The sequence below is a fragment of the Gobio gobio genome (assembly GCF_949357685.1).
Source record: "Gobio gobio genome assembly, chromosome: 13".
Taxonomy (NCBI): Eukaryota; Metazoa; Chordata; class Actinopteri; order Cypriniformes; family Gobionidae; genus Gobio; species Gobio gobio.
In genome coordinates, this window is record NC_137106.1 from 29,045,061 (window position 1) to 29,059,766 (window position 14,706).

At 50.7% G+C, this 14,706-nt stretch overlaps 1 protein-coding gene across 3 annotated transcripts in view; it reads left to right on the forward strand.

Annotated features, from left to right (window-relative positions):
• The window catches only part of actn2b (actinin, alpha 2b), a 33,381-nt gene that overhangs the window by 10,330 nt on the left and 8,345 nt on the right, over positions 1–14,706 (forward strand). For all 3 annotated transcript variants that reach the window (XM_079832650.1, XM_079832652.1, XM_079832651.1), the window contains exons 10-12: positions 45–275; positions 14,053–14,200; positions 14,341–14,491. In XM_079832650.1, the coding sequence (XP_079688776.1) occupies positions 45–275; positions 14,053–14,200; positions 14,341–14,491 (530 nt within the window). The remainder of the gene's footprint in view (positions 1–44; positions 276–14,052; positions 14,201–14,340; positions 14,492–14,706) is intronic.

Genomic DNA, 14,706 nt, shown 5'->3' on the forward strand with positions numbered 1-14,706 from the left:
TGCACACATTTCTTTCTTCACCTAAATATTCCTCTACTCTCCAGCTGTTGGAGTGGATCAGACGAACTATTCCCTGGCTGGAGAATCGTGTGGCGGAGAAGACCATGATAGAGATGCAGCGGAAGCTGGAAGATTTCCGAGATTACCGCAGGATGCACAAACCTCCCAAAGTGCAGGAGAAATGTCAGCTGGAGATAAGCTTCAACACCCTGCAAACTAAACTCCGCATCAGCAACCGGCCTGCGTTTATGCCCTCTGAGGGCAAGATGGTGTCGGTGAGAGTTTGACACACACACACGCATGTTGGATTTTTGTGTTTAATGAGGATTCCGTTGACATAATGTTTTTTATACTGCACAAACTTTACATTCTACCCCTACCTCTACCCTTAAACCTAACCCTTACAGAAAACGTCTCGGTTACGTATGTAACCCTCGTTCCCTGAAGGAGGGAACGGAGACGTACGTCGGAACTGACCGACGAATTGGGATCTGTTTCAGAGACCAATCTACTTCGAGTGTATTAAAAACGAGCCAATGGACATTGGCATGCGGTGCACGCATTCCACGCACCGCCCCGCATTGCGGGTATAAATACGGAAGTGGAAGTACCGCATATTGTTTTCAACTGAGGAGCCGAGAAGAGTGGCTCGGGCCTTCAGCTGAAGCACAGCACCTGGCGACGGGACGTACGTCTCCGTTCCCTCCTTCAGGGAACGAGGGTTACATACGTAACCGAGACGTTCCCTTTCAGTCGGTCACGTTCGACGTACGTCGGAACTGACCGACGAATTGGGATCCCTACCAAAACGCCAGGGATGCTGGCCCTTCCAGCGCCCTGCCTGAGCTCGCTGGACCACTCCTAAGTTGGAGTGGGAGTCAGGGCTCCCGGCAGGGAAGGACAGTCACTGCTGTTCCTGCAAGACCCACTCAGCGTGACTATTGGATAACGCTGGGAAAGCGTGCCCGTCTCGGGAGATGGTACGCTGCGGAGCCACATCCTTCAATGGAAGGAGAGGTGGAAATACGCATCAGGACTAACCTAACCTAGGGTAGTGCAACTATGGAAAATCTCTGGGGTGGACCCAACCTGATCCCAGGGGGGGAAGAACACATCCCAGAGATGACAGAGCGGGCTCTGTCGAGGGAAAGACACGGGGCTAACCGAGCAGGGTAGCAGATACCGTGGAGAATACACATATGGGGTAGCCGTGAGGGGACCGCAACATATGGAACCCAGCCTACACACACGTTCCACAAGCATACGGGTGCAGGCCGCAACGTCTGGCACCGCAGGGGTGACGGAGGAACTCACAGGGTTAGCCGTTTCCGGGGAACACAACTGGAGCAAGAATAGACGCACGTATCCGGCCCGGAGGCGGGAGTGGCGTTGCAAGCCGACACTAGAACGGGTACTTAGCGCTACTGGCCCTGGGGGGCGAGGATGCGGGAAGATACCGGCTCTACACGGAGGCTATAAAATCTAGCGAACGTGTTAGGTGTCGCCCAGCCCGCAGCTCTACAAATGTCTGTCAGCGAGGCACCTTGAGCCAGCGCCCAGGATGAAGCAACACTCCTTGTTGAGTGTGCTCGCACCCCGAACGGGCAAAGGTACGTCTTGGGACTGGTAAGCCAAGACAATGGCATCCACTATCCAGTGGGCCAACCTCTGCTTGGAGACAGCCTTTCCCTTCTGCTGACCTCCGTAACAGACGAAGAGCTGCTGTGAGGATCTGAAGCTTTGAGTCCGGTCAACGTAAGCGCGAAGAGCGCGGACGGGACATAGCAAAGCTAGGGCTGGGTCTGCCTCCTCCGAAGGCAGCGCTTGCAGGTTCACTACCTGGTCCCGGAAGGGAGTGGTAGGAACCTTGGGCACATATCCAAGCCGGGGTCTCAGGACAACGTGAGAGTTGGCCGGCCCGAATTCTAGGCACGATTCGTCGACCGAAAGCGCATGCAGGTCCCCCACCCTCTTGATTGAAGCCAATGCGGTCTTCATGGACAGGATTTTTAGCTCGACTGACTGCAAAGGTTCAAATGGAGGACCCTGGAATGCTCTAAGCACCAGGGCTAAGTCCCAAGAGGGTAACGAGGTAGAACGAGGAGGATTTAGTCTCCTCGCACCTCTGAGGAACCTGACGATTAAGTCGTGCTTACCAACGGATTTACCGTCTACTGCATCGTGATACGCCGCTATTGCAGCGACGTACACTTTGAGGGTGGAGGGTGGAGGGTGGAGGGTGACAGCCGCCGCTCCAACCCATCCTGCAGGAAGGAAAGCACAACATTAATCGAACACTTTCGGGGGTCTTCCTGGCGGGAAGAGCACCAAACGACGAACAGGTTCCACTTCAGAGCATAGAGGCGCCTCGTAGAGGGGGCTCTAGCTGAAGCGATGATGTCTACCACAGCTTGCGGTAGGCCATCTAGAACCTCCGCGTCCCGTCCAGGGACCAGACATGGAGTTTCCAGAGGTCTGGACGCGGGTGCCATAGAGTGCCCCGTCCCTGAGAAAGAAGGTCCTTCCTCAGGGGAATCGGCCAGGGAGGGGCTGTCGCGAGGAGTGAGTTCGGGGAACCAGGTCCGGTTGGGCCAATAGGGCGCAACTAACAAGACCTGCTCCTCGTCCTCCCTGACCTTGCACAGGGTCTGTGCAAGAAGGCTCACTGGGGGAAACGCATATTTGCGTAGGTCCCGGGGCCAGCTGTGCGCCAGTGCATCTATGCCTAAGGTACCTCCGGTCAGGGAGTAGTACCACTGGCAATGGGTCGACTCCGGGGAAGCAAACAGGACTACCTGCGCAACCCCAAAGTGGTCCCATATCAGCTGGACGCTCCGGGGGTGGAGTCGCCATTCGTCCGGAGGTGTCGACTGGCCAGAGAGCTCGTCGGCTGTCTGGTTCAGCGCACCTGGAAAGTGAATAGCACGAAGTGACCTCACAAACTTCTGACTCCACAGGAGGAGATGGCGGGCGAGCCGGAGCATGCAACGGGAGCGTAGACCACCCTGACGGTAGATGTACGCAACGGCCGCAGTGCTGTCCGAACGGACCAGTACGTGTGTGCCCTGGAGCGGTTTCTTGAACCGGGCCAGGGCAAGACGTATCGCCAGAAGCTCTAGGCAATTGATATGCCAACGTAGTTGGGGTCCCGTCCACAGTCCCGAACCTACGTGCCCGTTGTACGTGGCCCCCCAACCCGTGGAAGAGGCATCCGTGAAGACCACAGCATGCCTCGACACCTGTTCTAAGGACACACCGGCCCGGAGAAACGAGGGGTCAGACCACGGGTTGAAGGTTTGGCGACAGTAAGGAGTCACTGGGACCCGGTACTGACCGCTGTGCCACGCCCATCTCGGGACTCGGTCGTGTAACCAGCGTTGAAGCGGCCTCATATGAAGCCATCCGAGCGGCGTTACCGCGGCTGCGGATGCCATATGCCCCAGGAGCCTCTGAAAAAGTTTCAGTGGGGCCGCTGTCCTGCCATTGAACGTATTCAAGCAGTTCAACACTGACCGGACGCACTCCGGAGTGAGGCGCGCCGTCCGGCTGACCGAATCCAGCTCCATACAGAGACAAGAGATCCTCTGCGTGGGACAGAGTTTGCTCTTCTCTCGGTTGACCCGAAGTCCCAACAGGCTGAGGTGACTGAGCACCATGTCCCTGTGTTCGCACAACTGCTCCCGAGACTGGGCGAGAATAAGCCAGTCGTCAAGATAGTTGAGTAAGCGAACGCCGCGTTCTCTGAGCGGAACAATGGCTGCCTCTACGCCTTTCGTGGAGACGCGAGGCGACAGGGACAGCCCGAAGGGCTTCAGGTCGATCGCTGCGAACCAATCTTGGGGACGGATGCACTGAAAATTGCGTTTCTGCATTAACATCTTGAACGGGAGCTTGTGCAGGGCCCGATTCAAAATGCGCAGGTCCAAGATTGGTCTTAACCCACCACCTTTCTTGGGTACAATGAAGTAGGGGCTGTAGAACCCCGACCTCATATCGGCTGGAGGAACCGGCTCGATCGCGCCCTTCGCCAGCAGGACATCGATCTCTGACCGCAAGACATGGGCATCCGAGCTCCACACTGAGGTGAAGAGGATGCCCCTGTACTTGGGAGGCCGGCGTGCGACGAATCGCATAGCCGAGTCTGATGGTACAGATGAGCCAGCATGACGGTCCGGGGAGGCCTTTTAGCCAGGCCCCCAGAGACCGAACAAGCGGGATCATCGGCACCACAGACGTACCCGGGGTGAGGCAGCGAGGTGGAGCACTCAGACCCGACTCGGGAGGCCCGGAGGCGGCCCGGAGTGTTGTCTGAGTACTCCAGGTGGGGCAGAGTGTGGGTGAGAAGGCCCGGGGGCGTCCTCGGTGCCCACACTGCTGCCCCCTGGCGAAGGGGGAGAGGGGAGGAAAGGAGTGGCAAGGCCCGGGGGCGTCGCACACTGCCAACCTGACCCTCTCAGAGCCCAGGGAGGGAGGAAACTGCTCTGAGAATGTGGGTACCGCTGGACTCCGGAGAGCCAGCGGCAGGACCGAACCGAAAAAATATTCTCCCCCCGGTCCTCCTCCGGGGGAGGGAGGGGTGCGGACACCTTCTCCCCGAGCAGCTTGCCATCTCGCTGGGCTGCCCGTTCCAGGGCCGCTCGCCCATGTGCTTGCTAGCGGACTCGCGGTATCCTGGACGGGTTGGGCACATCCCCTGCGCCCGGCCACCTGCTGCCCGGGTGGAGGCTGCTGCTTGGCTTAGCAGGGGCGGAGGCGGACGCAGGGGGGGCACCCTCGGCGACAAGCAGATGGAGGTGCTGCAGCCGACGACTGGGTGGAGGCAGCAGCTAGTCGTCGGGGCAGGATGTTTTTTTTTTTTTTTTTTTAAACCTCCATCCACTTCTGGGCCACCGAGAACTGCTGGGCGAGTTCTCGACAGCGTCGCCGAAGAGGCTAGCCTGACAGACAGGGGCGTTGAGGAACCGAACTCTGTCAGGCTCACGCATATCTGCCAGGTCTAGCCCCAGCTTCCTGGACCACTAACGTGGACATCGCCTGACCCAGGGAGCGTGCAGTGACTTCTGTCACCCGGAGAGCGAGGTCCATCACTGCACGCAGTTCCTGCATAACCCCTGAGTCAAGACTACCCTCGTGCATGCAGGAAAGAGGGTAGTGAGAGAGCGAAAAAATTCATACAGATTATGGCCCTTTTGGCGTTCCATATTTTGACACCAAAAGCTCCACACTGCTAAATTCTTCCAATGCACATCCAGGCAGCCACCCTGGAAGGCATGGCTGTCAACACTGAATCTGATTCAGCATGAGCACACACTATTATAGTGGGAAACTCAGCGTCATCATCTCCAGCGCATAACAGCCCTCTCTCCGATGCAGCAATTGACATCTGTCCTCTGCCAGAGCCACAAATGAAATGCTGGGTCCCCCTTTTTTTTTATTTTTTTTTTAAAAAGGACCAGCAATCCCATCTGGGCTACCAGCAGGCATGAGAGACAGTGGGCGTGGCCGCCAGACTCGACGGCACACGGCACGCTGAACGCTCAAGCCCCTATTAAAGGGGCAGGACGAACAACGCGCCGACGTGGCCATGTCCCCATGAGAGAACATGAACCACCCACGAACAAAGTCTCAACATGCTCATGATGCGATAGAGGAGTGGGGGCCCGAAGAGATGTACCCGGCGGGGATGCCCCACTGTAATCCTCAGGTCACCAAGGCTTATTAACCAAAATAATCCTTTTCTGGAGCACCAGAAAAGAAACTAGATCAGGGAATAAGCAAAGGGACTCAACCCCGTTTGAGGTTTCATAGTCTGGACCGCGCATCTAGAGAGCGCCGAGTGACCACCGAGTGACCGCTGTCAGCCGGCGCTCGACGGCACACGGCGCGCTGAACGCTCAAGCCCTTACGAGAAAGGGGAGACGAACAACGCGCCGACGTGACCATGCTCTCCTGAGAGAGCATGAATCACCCACGAAAGCAATCTCACATGTTTATATGTGAGAGAGATCGTGGCCATCAAATGAGGACAGGAAACAACCGCATCCAGAAACACACGGTTTGAATGACATCTTGAAAAAGACGCAGGGTCAAACCGTGTTGCTCTTTTAGTGATAGAGAGAAGAGAGAACCGCTCCAACAAGTGCCGAGGCACACAGGGGAATAGCCGCGGCTCACAGTGGTTTAAAGGTGCAAGCCCACTGTAAGCACTCAGAGGAAACGCCCAGCGAACCGACAGATTTCTTCTGCTCGCGACCACCGCTGTAAAGCGCCGTCACACCGACACTGGAACAGGTAAGCTGATCTTCTCGTAGAGACTCGTTTAGTTTGTGTAAACACACTCTTCGTAGGAACATGTAATGCTCGGCTCCGAAGTTGAAAGCAATATGCGGTACTTCCACTTCCGTATTTATACCCGCAATGCGGGGCGGTGCGGGGAATGCGTGCACCGCATGCCAATGCCCATTGGCTCGTTTTTAATACACTCGAAGTAGATTGGTCTCTGAAACAGATCCCAATTCGTCGGTCAGTTCCGACGTACGTCGAACGTGACCGACTGAAAGGGAACATTCTGCATTTTTACATTAAAAAAACAAACAAAACATAATTTTGTATGGTTTATAAGCTGTCCCCACACCACAAATTTCAGGTTTAACTATCCTTGTGGGCACATGTGGTCACACAACATAGCTTTCTAATTGGGCACATCCCATTGACTATTTGTTTGTCTGTCTATTTATTTATTTTAATATTTATTGATTGATTTATTTTAATATTTATTTATTTATTTTTATTTTATTTATTTTGTTATATTGTTCAATATTTCCCTTTTTGGAGTGTCTATTCACACCAAGTGCAAATCGGTAGAGTGTGAGGCTCACAAAACTAGGTTTTGACGCAATCGACCCGGGTTCAAATCCGCCTTTTGGCGAGTTTGCTCGTCTCTCTTTTCCCATCACATATCACATTGGAAAGGCATTTACTTTCAATAAAAGTAAAGAAAAGGTTCTAAAAGTGGAAATAAAGTGTCTAACGAAATGTATAATAATAATAATAATAATAATAATAATAAAAGTATGTATTGAGTAGGGTTAGGGGTAGGTGTAGGGAGGACTTTTATTGTCCCATTAAAGGCCTGTACACACCGGGACGAATATCGCACATGCTTATCGCCAGCGTTTTTCGTGACGTTTTTCGGCGCGTCTTGAGTGTTCACACCCAAGCGATTTCCACTGGTGATGCACCGAGTGAACGTGCACATTCAGTAGATGTGCTCCCGGTACACAAGGTGGTGCTGCGGCACTTTACGCTTCTGACACTCGCTTGTCACACAGAAGAAAAGGAGAGACAGTATTTACGTGCTTGCCAAAACCACAGATATATTTTGTCTATGGCAAAACCATTCACACACTTTTTGCTAACTGGCAAGCAGCATTAGCAGCCCATCTTCTTCTTTGTCTACTTACTACTTCTTCTTCGTATCAATGTGTGCTCTGCAAGACCGATTTTGTGCTTGAGCGCCACCAAGTCGTGTTTTACTGTCACTTCAGCAGCTCCAGGCACGTGAACAAAAGCGCTGATCTCATTGGTCGGCCAGTTTTTAACGCGCCGCGTCAAAATAAAAAAACGAACCCGAGGCGTTTTTTTTTTTAAATGACGCTTTTACGCCTGGCGTTTTACGCGTCGTTGTGAACACTCACATTGGCGCCCTTTGTTTAGTCACGAGGTGTTAAACGTCGGCGATATGTTATATAGATTACACTCTATGTTATTATTGCATTCTGTTAATGTACAACAAATACTGAGGTGCAAATAGTTGTCAGGGTTGCTGAATGACACAAACAGGTAAGTTGAAAGGATATTTATTTAACACAAACATATAATGGTCACGGCAGACAGGAAGAAGTGATGAGATAAACTGGAGCGGTAACTGATGAAGTGTTCTGAATGAGTCTCTTATCTGATGCAGGATGGAAGTCGGGATGGTGAAAGTTCAAGGCTGGTGATCTGAAGAAGGCAGGCTGGTTGAGGAAGGATCGTCGGATGAAGGAACACAGGTAAGTCTTCTGAAGGTAAGGATCGAGTGAGTGAGTCAGTATGGCGATGTAGTATCGACGAGACCTGACAATGACTGTAGGAACTGAAGGTGCTTATAACAGGAAGTGCAGTGATGGGGAATTAGGGACAGGTGATGAACACAGGTGCGATGAATCAGAACTCGGGTGAAGCGGAGCGGATGGGCGGAGTGTAGAGGTCTGACGCTGATGCATCTGTGACAGTACCCCCTCCACCACGGCCAGCTCCTGAGGGCCGAAAGACCCGACGACGGGGCCGACCTCGACCTCTCGGCGCCGGACGATTGGGATGAGATGAGTGAAAGTCCTGTAGGAGCATAGGGTCTAGTATGTCATCACGATGAACCCAGCATCTCTCCTCAGGTCCAAAACCCTCCCAGTCCACGAGGTACTCCAGTTGATTGCCCCGTCGTCGGGAATCGAGAATGCCCTGGACCTGGTAGATGTTCTCGTCAGCGGGGTCCACGGGAGGAGGAGGTACCTCATCAGCGCCAGGCTCTGAGGAGTGAGGAAACAAAGGATCAGTATAGGGTTTGAGCAGGGAGACATGAAATGAAGGTGAGATGCGGTAGTGTGCAGGGAGTGATAACCGGTAGGTGACGTCGTTGATCTGCCTCTGTATTGCGAATGGACCTATATATCGGGGACTCAGCTTACGACAGGGCTGACGGAGACGGATGTCCCGGGTGGAGAGCCAGACCTTTTGCCCTGGTTGATACCTCGGAGTCGCAGATCTTCTAGCGTCGGCCTGACTCTTGTGTCTCCGAACAGCCCTTTGGAGATGAACATGAGCTGAGTCCCAGACCCTCTCGCTCTCCTGGAACCAATGATGGACTGCTGGAACATCTGAAGGCTCACCTGACCAGGGAAACAGGGGCGGCTGGAAGCCGAGTATGCACTGAAACGGCGTGAGACCAGTAGTAGACTGTTGAAGGGAATTCTGTGCATACTCGGCCCAGGGTAGATACCTGCTCCAGCAGTCTTGATGGTCATGGCAGTAGGATCGAAGATACCGTCCGACCTCTTGTATCTTCCGCTCAGTCTGGCCATTGGACTGGGGATGGTATCCTGACGTCAAGCTGACTGTGACTCCCAGAAGGTTGAAGAAGGCTCTCCATACCCTGGATATAAACTGAGGTCCGCGATCGGAGACGATATCTTCTGGTAACCCAAAGTGACGAAAGACTTGGTTAAATAATGCTTCTGCCGTTTCGAAGGCAGTGGGTAGACCTGGCATAGGGATGAGTTTACAGGCCTTCGAGAAACGGTCAACAACCACCAGTATACATGTTTGAGATTGAGAAGAAGGGAGATCGGTAACAAAGTCTATCCCCAGATGGGACCACGGCCTGGTTGGAATAGGCAAGGGTACTAATTTACCTTCTGGGAGCCGACGAGGGACCTTGGCCATGGCACAGACTGAGCAGCCCTTAACGTACTGGGACACATCCTGGCTCATACTGGGCCACCAGTACCGACGTTGAAGGAGCGAGAGGGTCTGTTGACTGCCTGGGTGTCCAGAGCCCAGCGAAGTATGGACCGAGTCCATGAGGGACGGACGTAGACGCGTGGGAACATAAGTCCGTCCCACTGGCCCTCCCGGCGGAGCAGGTTCGGTTCGGGTGGCGTCGGCTATATGGTCATCTATACCCCACTGGATGGGACTAACAATCAAGGCTGGAGGGAGGACAGGTTCTGGTTCTGGAGTGAAGGTATCGGGTTGATGTATACGAGATAGTGAATCAGCCTTGACATTTTTGTCCCCTGGACGGTATGTTACCTTGAAGTTGAATCTTGTAAAGAAAAGGGACCAGCGAGCTTGACGAGTGTTGAGTCTTTTGGCCTCTCGAAGGTATTCCAGATTTCGGTGGTCTGTGATGACTATAAAGGGATGTTTCGCTCCCTCCAGCCAGTGTCTCCATTCCTCCAGAGCTAGCTTGATAGCCAGCAGTTCCCGGTTGCCGATATCATAATTCTGCTCCGCCGGGGACATCTTCTTGGAGAAGAAGGCACATGGATGGAGTCGAGGAGGCTTCCCCTGCTGTTGAGAGAGGATCGCTCCTACCCCAGTGTTGGACGCATCCACTTCGACGGTGAAAGGAAGATCTGGATTGGGATGCACAAGGGTAGGAGCGGAACTGAATGATTGCTTCAACACATCAAACGCTTGGGTGGCTTCAGAGGTCCAGGACAGAGACTTGGCCCCTTTTTTCAGGAGTGAGGTGATAGGAGCACTGATTTGACTGTAACCTTGAATGAATCTACGGTAGAAGTTTGCGAAGCCCAGGAATCGTTGCAGCTCTTTGATGGTGATGGGTAATGGCCAGCTGGCAACGACATCCACCTTCCTCTGGTCCATGGTGACTCCCTGAGGAGTGATCACATACCCTAGGAAGTGGAGGGTTTCTTGATGGAACTCACATTTCTCAAGTTTTAGATACAGCTGATGATCCCGAAGACGTTGGAGAACTGACTTGACATGAAGGCGGTGCTCAGACAGGCTGGTAGAATATATAAGGACATCATCGATGTAGATTATAACGAACTGGTTCAGATAATCTTTAAATATCTCATTCATAAACCCCTGGAAGACCGCTGGAGCATTGGACAGCCCGAAGGGCATGACTCGGTACTCATAGTGGCCTGCAGGAGTGATGAATCCGGTCTTCCACTCATCTCCCTTTCTAATTCTAATTAAATTATAAGCACTACGGAGATCAAGTTTAGTGAATACCTTTGCACCACGAAGCTGTTCCAAGGCGGCTGGGACCAGAGGAAGAGGATACCTATACTTGACGGTGGAATTATTGAGGGTCCGGTAATCTATACAGGGGCGCAAGCCTCCGTCCTTCTTACCGACGAAAAAGAAGCTTGAAGCAGCAGGGGAAGTAGAAGGTCGAATGTATCCTTGGTGAAGTGCCTCCTCGATGTACTCCTCCATGGCCTTCTGTTCTGGGATGGACAGTGGGTAGATTTTACCACGCGGTAGGACCGCCCCAGGCAGTAGGTCAATCGCACAGTCCCATGGCCGATGTGGTGGAAGTTTCGTGGCCAGCTGCTTATCGAAGACATCCTGGAACGCCCGGTAACTGTGAGGAATCTCATGATGGTCGTTAATAGCTGGGCTTTCAATGGAGGTAGTACACATGGAAATCTTTTGGACGGGTAATGAGTGATGGTGAGACACCCTTTTAACCTGAGATAAACAGCGTGAAAAGCAGTTACTTCCCCATTGACGAACCTCTCCCGTAGACCAGTTGATATCTGGAGAATGAAGTTCCAACCACGGGCGTCCCAGGATGATATCTGCCGTAGAACCCTCCAACACCAGAAAAGACAATTCCTCTTGATGAAGACAACCAACTTTCATTGTTACAGAGGGGCTGCGGTGACATATCCTCCCACGACCGAGCGGTCTGCCGAGGATGGAATGCACTTGAAGAGACTGCGGGATGGATTCATGGTGGACTTGTAGCTTTTGAAGAGTGGAACGGGAGATAAAGTTACCAGCGGACCCAGAGTCGATTAGCGCTTGTGCTGGAAGAGAGTGCTGACGATGTGAGATCTGAACAGTAGTGTATTTCAGTTGAGAAATGAGTGATGGAAGATGTACTGTACTCACCGCCGGTCGTGGGGGACGAACTGGACAAGAGACTAGCAGGTGGCCAGCGGATCCACAGTATAGACACAGGTTGTTAGAGATACGTCTCTGGCGTTCAACTGCTGATAAATGTGCAGAACTGAGGTCCATGGGTTCTGGTGTTAGAGGGTTGACTGTGGTGGAAGGACGAGGAGGAGGCAGTGCAGGTTGAGCGAGCAGACAGGCAGTGCGGCGTTGGTCCACTCTGATGGAACGCTGAATGAGACTTTCCAAACCAATGGCATCATCATGAATGGTGAGTTGTAACCGGATCTCATGATCTAACCCTTGCCGGTAGGCGGTGATTAAAGCCGGCTCATTCCATCCACTAGAGGCTGCTAGGGTTCGAAACTGAAGGGCATATGAAGAAACAGATGACTTGCCTTGTCGTAGATGAAATAATTGATCATGAACTGATAAAGCATTAGCGACTGGAGAAAATACAACCCGGAAGTGACTAATAAAGTTGTTCAGGGTCTCAGTCACAGCTCCTTTCGCTTCCCAAAGCGATTGTGCCCAAAGCAATGCTCTTCCAGTGAGAAGGGAAATGAAGAAAGCTACCTTAGATCTCTCGGAGGCGAATTGTGATGCGTTCATCTCCATGAACAGCTCGCACTGCAGGAGAAATCCGCTGCACTCCCCCTCCTCGCCAGAGAAGGGCGCTGGCCGGGCCATGGGACTGACAGAGGCAGACGAAGAAGAATTGATGGCGGGTGATGAAGTGACAGGTGAGGATCCAGTGGTGAAGATCGGCGTGGAGGCTTCTCCGTCGCCGTGACCAGATGGTTCGTGCATGTTTGGTCAGGTCTTCTGTCAGGGTTGCTGAATGACACAAACAGGTAAGTTGAAAGGATATTTATTTAACACAAACATATAATGGTCACGGCAGACAGGAAGAAGTGATGAGATAAACTGGAGCGGTAACTGATGAAGTGTTCTGAATGAGTCTCTTATCTGATGCAGGATGGAAGTCGGGATGGTGAAAGTTCAAGGCTGGTGATCTGAAGAAGGCAGGCTGGTTGAGGAAGGATCGTCGGATGAAGGAACACAGGTAAGTCTTCTGAAGGTAAGGATCGAGTGAGTGAGTCAGTATGGCGATGTAGTATCGACGAGACCTGACAATGACTGTAGGAACTGAAGGTGCTTATAACAGGAAGTGCAGTGATGGGGAATTAGGGACAGGTGATGAACACAGGTGCGATGAATCAGAACTCGGGTGAAGCGGAGCGGATGGGCGGAGTGTAGAGGTCTGACGCTGATGCATCTGTGACAATAGTATGTATCTGCCAAAATAAAGTATAAGGCATTTAATTACTGTTACTTGTACATGGTGTAAATAGAATATATCACTATTTTCACTTAAAAAGCCTTTCTTTTTTATTGTATTTACTTATTATAATATTTATAGATTTTTTTATTTTAATATGTATTTTATATTTATTTTATGTTTATGCTTGTTATATATTTTTGTATGTTAATTTTAACATGTATTGATTTAAATATTTATTTATTGTAATATTCGTTATTTTATTTTGTATTTCATATTTATTAAAGGGTTAGTTCACCCAAAAATGAAAATTCTGTCATTAATTACCTACCCTCATGTCGTTCGACACCCGTAAGACCTCCGTTCATCTTCAGAACACAAATGAAGATATTTTAGTTGAAATCTGATGGCTCTGAAAGGCCTCCATTGGCACAATGCACGGTTCACTCTCAAGACCCTTAAAAGGTACTAAAGACGTTGTTCCAAAGTCCATCTCACAACAGTGGTTCTACAATAACTTTATGAATCGGCGAGAATAGTTTTTGTGTGCAAAAAAACCCTAAATAACGACTTATATAGTGATGCCGATTTCAAAACACGGCATCATGAAGCTTCGAAGCGTTATGAATCAGTGAGTCGAATCATGATTCGGATCGCGTGTCAAACCGCCAAACTGCTGAAATTTGGCGATCCAAACTGCTGATTCGACTCACTGGTTCATAACACTTCGAAGCTTCATGATGCCGTGTTTTGAAATCGTCAACACTATATAAGTCGTTATTTTGGTTTTTTTTGCGCACAAAAACTATTCTCGTCACTGTAGAACCACTGTAGTGAGATGGACTTTGTAACGACGTCTTTACTTGAGAGTGAACCGTGCATTGTGCCAATGGAGGCCTTTCAGAGCCATCAGATTTCAACTAAAATATCTTAATTTGTGTTCCGAAGATGAGCGGAGGTCTTACGGGTGTCGAACGACATGAGGGTTAGTAATTAATGAAAGAATTTTCATTTTTGTGTGAACTAACCCTTTACATTTTTTGTTTATTTTATGTTCATAAAAATGTGCGTAGGACATAGCGAGTGCATGGCAGGGACTGGAACAGGCAGAGAAGGGCTATGAGGAATGGTTGCTTACTGAGATCAGGAGACTGGAAAGATTGGACCATCTAGCAGAGAAATTCAGACAGAAAGCTACGAACCATGAGACCTGGGCTACAGGTGAGTCCTAGACATGAAGTGGTGTCATCGTAAAATATCACCATTTTGCACTTGAGTAAAAACGTACTGTTCACCCCTTTGGATAAAAAAGTGTCCTCTAAATGATGCTTGATAGATGTTGTATGTGTGTTTTGCAATAGGTAAGGAGGAGATGTTGAGTGGGAAGGACTACGAGTCAGCATCTTTAATGGAAGTTCGAGCTTTGCTGCGGAAACACGAGTCATTTGAGAGTGACCTTTCCGCCCACCAAGATAGAGTCGAGCAGATTGCTGCTATTGCTCAGGAACTCAAGTATGACCTTATTGACTTTCAAAAATACTTTCACTTTTTTTTCTGAACTATACTTTAATTTGTACACTATGATTCATAGGTTTGAGGTCAGTATTATTTTTAAGAAATTAATACTTTTATTCAACAAGGATGCATTCAATTAATCAAAAGGAACAAACTTTTACATTGTTACAAAAGATTATTTAAAAAAAGTTATTCTTTTGAACTCTCTATTT